The sequence below is a fragment of the Palaemon carinicauda genome, chromosome 34 (assembly GCF_036898095.1).
Source record: "Palaemon carinicauda isolate YSFRI2023 chromosome 34, ASM3689809v2, whole genome shotgun sequence".
In the NCBI taxonomy this organism is placed as follows: Eukaryota; Metazoa; Arthropoda; class Malacostraca; order Decapoda; family Palaemonidae; genus Palaemon; species Palaemon carinicauda.
Window position 1 is genome coordinate 14,755,232 of NC_090758.1, and position 5,902 is coordinate 14,761,133.

A 5,902-nucleotide genomic window follows, 5' to 3' on the forward strand; every position below is an offset into this window, starting at 1 on the left:
CAACTATACAAAGATAGTATTGTTGTATACACTTATTCAATTTTATTATACATTCATATGTTTTCTAATACATCCATATATTCTTTTTATACATTTACACATCGACACATAAGCCAAGTCAACCTTGTGATTGTGATATTCTAAAATAGATTGTATAGTTATTTATATCTGTAATTCATCATCATCCCCTCCTATGCCTATTGACACAGAGGGCCTCAATTAGGTTTCGCAGTAGTCTCTATCTTGAGCTTTTAAAGCAATACTTCTCCATTCATCATCTCCCACTTCACGCTTCATAGTCCTCAGCCATGTAGGACCCCATAAGGCCTACATATTTGTAATTCACAGGATAACAAATTCTTGCACTCAAAATATATTACAAAGTCTAAACCCTTAACGTACATTTTGCAAAGGCTTTCCTTTAGTATATAGTCATCATACATTTATATACACTATGCTAAAACGTATATCAAACATTCAATGTCTCTACAAATATATGTTATATAATCTTCAAGTCTTGTACTGTAAATATCAATATGTTATTGGTGATAATCTTGAAAATATATTTAGGATTTAATACTTGAAAAGGAAAAAGTTTGTAGATAATTTATTCGAAATGTTCTGCCATACATTTATGGCTATTGCCATACTAACTATGTCATACAAATATGCAAATATATATAATTTCAGTGAAAATCTGAGATAGTATTATTCCAATACAATCTATGTAACTCTGAATGGATTCATGAAATATTAAGGGAGTGAATTTCCATCCGCAGGTGATAGCAGCTTTGGTGGTCGCAGCGGTAGCCACACCGCTACCAGATGACCGCGACTGGGAGGCTAGGTCAGTCCCAGGCAAGGTTCGTGCGGTGCACACTGGGCTCCACCATGGGGCAGTTAGCTACATCGCCGTCCCAACTGTCCACAACGTTGCTGTGCCCGTTCACCACTACCAGACTTCTTACGTCGTAAGCGGAGGACCCGTCCCAACCCCGGAGGTTCAGCAAGCAACCGCCGCTTTCATGGCTGCATGGAACGCAGCCGCTGCTAGAGCCACAAAGATCCAATCGGCCCTCGTGAAGAGCGGTTCTCAAGGTCACTATGTTGTGCAAGTGCCACAGCAGGTTCAGGCCACACATGAAGTACAGAGAGCAACATCTGAATTCATGGCAGCCTGGAACGAGGCTGCCAGGCGAGCTTCAACAGTCAAACATGCCGTTTACAGCGCGCCCCAACCGGTTCAGGAGACTGCCGATGTCAAGAGAGCAACAGAAGAATTCATGGCAGCTTGGGAAGCTGCAGCCCGTCAGGCATCCACCATCAAGACAGCTGTTTCTTACACAGGAACTCCCCAACAAGTTGAACACACAGATGAGGTCAAGAAAGCAACAGCAGAATTCATGGCTGCTTGGGAAAAAGCCGCCGCTCGTGTACCAAAGATTGAATCGACCATGTATTCTATCTCTGGAACTGTAGCTTCCCCTAACTATCAGCACACAGCTGGATCTACTCCCCAGTTCACTCCTTCAGTTGAACAAGCCACGGCTGAATTCATGAAGGCCTGGAATGCTGCTGCTGCTGCAGCTGCAGCTGCCCCTGATGTCAACATAATAATGGGAGCTGGTTCTGCACATTCAGGTTCTCACTCTGTATCCTACCAGTCACCTGCTGCTGTCTCATACACTGCTGCTTCTCTCTCTGATCTGTCTAAGCCTGTTGAACCCACCCCCGAAGTACAGAGAGCTACTGCTACCTTCATGGCTGCCTGGAACAAGGCTGCTGCTCAGGCAACTGCAATCAGGTCAACCCTTACTAGGAGCACTTCTGCTGGACATTACACCGTCACCGTACCAAAGCAAGTCGAAGCCACTGAAGAGGTAAAGAGGGCTACTGCTGCTTTCATGGCTGCCTGGAATGAAGCTGCTGGACGTGCATCAACTGTCGAACATGCTATCTACAGTGTACCTCAGCCAGTAAGACAAACTGAAGAAGTCCGAAGAGCTACCGCCGAATTCATGTCTGCCTGGGAGGCTGCAGCCCAACAAGCTTCTGCTATGAGACAAGCTATCTCTTACTCTAGAGTTCCCCAGCAAGTTGATCACACTGATGCAGTAAAGAAGGCTACTGAAGAATTCATGGCTGCCTGGGAAGAGGCCGCTGCTCGGGTGCCCAAAATTGAGTCAACCATGTACACACTCTCTGGAACAGTAGCAGCTCCCGTTTCCCACCACACTGTTGGATCTGCACCCCAGTTCACTCCATCTGTAGAACAAGCCACAGCTGAATTCACAAGGATCTGGAATGCTGCAGCCAAGGCTGCTGCCGATGCTCCTGATGTTAACATTATTATGGGAGCTAGCTCTCTCCCTTCTACCTCCCACTCTGTTACTTACCACGCAGCTGCTCCTGTTGTTGCCCACGCTCCTGCCTCTGTCTCATACAATGCTGCTTCTCTTTCTGATCTCTCTAAGCCTGTTGAACCCACCCCTGAAGTACAGAGAGCTACTGCTGCCTTCATGGCTGCATGGAACAAAGCTGCTGCTCAGGCAACTGCAATCAGGTCAACTCTTACTAGGAGCTCTTCTGCTGGACATTACACCGTCACCGTACCAAAGCAAGTCGAAGCCACTGAAGAAGTTAAGAGAGCAACTGCTGCTTTCATGGCTGCATGGAATGAAGCTGCTGGACGTGCATCAACTGTCGAACATGCTATCTACAGTGTACCTCAGCCAGTAAGACAAACTGAAGAAGTCCGAAGAGCTACCGCCGAATTCATGTCCGCCTGGGAGGCTGCGGCCCAACAAGCTTCTGCTATGAGACAAGCTATCTCTTACTCAGGAGTTCCCCAGCAAGTTGATCACACTGATGCAGTAAAGAAGGCTACTGAAGAATTCATGGCTGCCTGGGAAAAGGCCGCCGCTCGTGTGCCCAAGATTGAGTCAACCATATACACCATTTCTGGAACAGTACCAGCTCCTGGCGCTCACCACACTGTTGGATCTGCTCCCCAGTTCACTCCATCTGTCGAACAAGCCACCGCTGAATTCACAAGAATTTGGAATGCTGCTGCCAAGGCTGCTGCCGATGCTCCTGATGTGAACATTATTATGGGAGCTAGCTCTCTCCCTTCTACCTCCCACTCTGTTACTTACCACGCAGCTGCTCCTGTTGTTGCCCACGCTCCTGCCTCTGTCTCATACACTGCTGCTTCTCTTTCTGATCTCTCTAAGCCTGTTGAACCCACCCCTGAAGTACAGAGAGCTACAGCTACCTTCATGGCTGCCTGGAACAAGGCTGCTGCTCAGGCAACTGCAATCAGGTCAACCCTTACTAGGAGCTCTTCTGCTGGACATTACACCGTCACCGTACCAAAGCAAGTCGAAGCCACTGAAGAAGTTAAGAGAGCAACTGCTGCTTTCATGGCTGCCTGGAATGAAGCTGCTGGACGTGCATCAACTGTCGAACATGCTATCTACAGTGTACCTCAGCCAGTAAGACAAACTGAAGAAGTCCGAAGAGCTACCGCCGAATTCATGTCCGCATGGGAGGCTGCGGCCCAACAAGCTTCTGCTATGAGACAAGCTATCTCTTACTCTAGAGTTCCCCAGCAAGTTGATCACACTGATGCAGTAAAAAAGGCTACTGAAGAATTCATGGCTGCCTGGGAAGAGGCTGCCGCTCGGGTGCCCAAAATTGAGTCAACCATGTACACACTCTCTGGAACAGTAGCAGCTCCCGGCTCTCACCACACTGTTGGATCTGCACCCCAGTTCACTCCATCTGTAGAACAAGCCACAGCTGAATTCACAAGGATCTGGAATGCTGCAGCCAAGGCTGCTGCCGATGCTCCTGATGTGAACATTATTATGGGAGCTAGCTCTCTCCCTTCTACCTCCCACTCTGTTACTTACCACGCAGCTGCTCCTGTTGTCGCCCACGCTCCTGCCTCTATCTCATACACTGCTGCTTCTCTTTCTGATCTCTCTAAGCCTGTTGAACCCACCCCTGAAGTACAGAGAGCTACTGCTGCCTTCATGGCTGCATGGAACAAGGCTGCTGCTCAGGCAACTGCAATCAGGTCAACTCTTACTAGGAGCTCTTCTGCTGGACATTACACCGTCACCGTACCAAAGCAAGTAGAAGCCACTGAAGAAGTTAAGAGAGCAACTGCTGCTTTCATGGCTGCCTGGAATGAAGCTGCTGGACGTGCATCAACTGTCGAACATGCTATCTACAGTGTACCTCAGCCAGTAAGAGAAACTGAAGAAGTCCGAAGAGCTACCGCCGAATTCATGTCCGCCTGGGAGGCTGCGGCCCAACAAGCTTCTGCTATGAGACAAGCTATCTCTTACTCAGGAGTTCCCCAGCAAGTTGATCACACTGATGCAGTAAAAAAGGCTACTGAAGAATTCATGGCTGCCTGGGAAAAGGCCGCCGCTCGTGTGCCCAAGATTGAGTCAACCATATACACCATTTCTGGAACAGTACCAGCTCCTGGCGCTCACCACACTCTTGGATCTGCTCCACAGTTCACACCATCTGTTCAACAAGCCACCGCTGAATTTACAAGGGCTTGGAATGCTGCCGCTGCTGCTGCAGCAGCTGCTCCTGATACCAACATTATCATGGGCAGCTCCCGTACCTCATCTCATCACGCAACAGGTCAAGCTACATACTCTACAGGCTCAGCTCACACCTATAGTTCATCAGTACACGTCGGTGCTCCTCAGCCAGTTCAGCCAACTCCAGAAGTACAAAGAGCCACAGCTGCTTTTATGGCTGCTTGGAATGCAGCTGCTGAAAGGGCAAACAAAATTCAGACAAAATTGTACAAAGCTTCTGGCTCAGCACACCAAGCTCACATTCCCCAACAAGTTTCAGACACAGATGCTGTAAGGAAAGCAACTGAAGAATTCATGGCAGCATGGAATGCTGCAGCTCGTCGTGGAGTAGTCGTGGAACAAGCCATTTCAACTCTTCCTCAACAGGTTCAACAAACTGCCGACGTCAAACAAGCCACTGCTCAGTTCATGTCTGCATGGCATGCTGCAGCCCAACAAGCCTCTGCTATCTACAATGTTCTCCCTTCTGCCAGTGCCTACGCATCCCATCAACCTGTAACTGCTACTGCAGAGGTCAGGAAAGCCACTGACGAATTCATGGCTGCCTGGAATAAGGCTGCAGCTAGAGTTCCAAAGATTGAATCCACCATGTATTCCCTTTCTGGTACTGGTGCCATCAGTGGAGTTTCAGTACCTGTGGTCGACACCCCTGAGGTAACAGCAGCCAGGGAGGCCTTCATGAACACCTTCCGCCAGGTTGAGGCTGCTGCTCTCCGTACCTCCGTCAGGAGAGGACTTCTACCAGCACCCACAGTTCTAGCTGCCGCACCTGTACATACGGTAGTGTACAGTGCTGCCGCGCCTGCTCAAGGGTACACTTTCGACGGCCGCTTGTTCGCACCCGTTGCTGGTCTTCCGCAATACGTAAAACCTTGCACATGTTAGTGACCTTTTCTAGATCAGATTAAGATGTCTTGGTGAATGTGTCTATACTTTAAGATATAAAATTTTATGTAAATACGATAAACAAAGAGCAAGAATTGAATTTTCCAAATGCCTTTTTCTCATCACCTAATCTATATAAACCAGTGAGCTGTAAAACTTTTCAATTGAATATTGTTTTGGAGTATTCAAAACAATGGGGCCGTATTCATTGAGGAAAGTTTTTTCAAAAAGCCTTATTAAAATTTCAAGATTTGAGCATTCAAATTTACTAATTTCAGATGGATGACTGAAGTTATCTTAATAGTTTTAAGCAAGAAGTGGAAAGTCAGAATGAATAAGGTTGATATTAAAATAGACTGATCTAAATAACATATATACTCTAGAAACCATTG

At 47.5% G+C, this 5,902-nt stretch overlaps 1 protein-coding gene across 1 annotated transcript in view; it reads left to right on the forward strand.

Moving 5' to 3' along the window:
* The window catches only part of LOC137627090 (pneumococcal serine-rich repeat protein-like), a 6,115-nt gene extending 491 nt beyond the window's left edge, over positions 1–5,624 (forward strand). Inside the window, exon 2 of the mRNA XM_068358100.1 lies at positions 780–5,624. Coding sequence (XP_068214201.1) covers positions 780–5,510 — 4,731 coding nt within the window. The 3' untranslated portion in view covers positions 5,511–5,624. The remainder of the gene's footprint in view (positions 1–779) is intronic.
* The last annotated feature ends 278 nt before the right edge of the window (positions 5,625–5,902 follow it).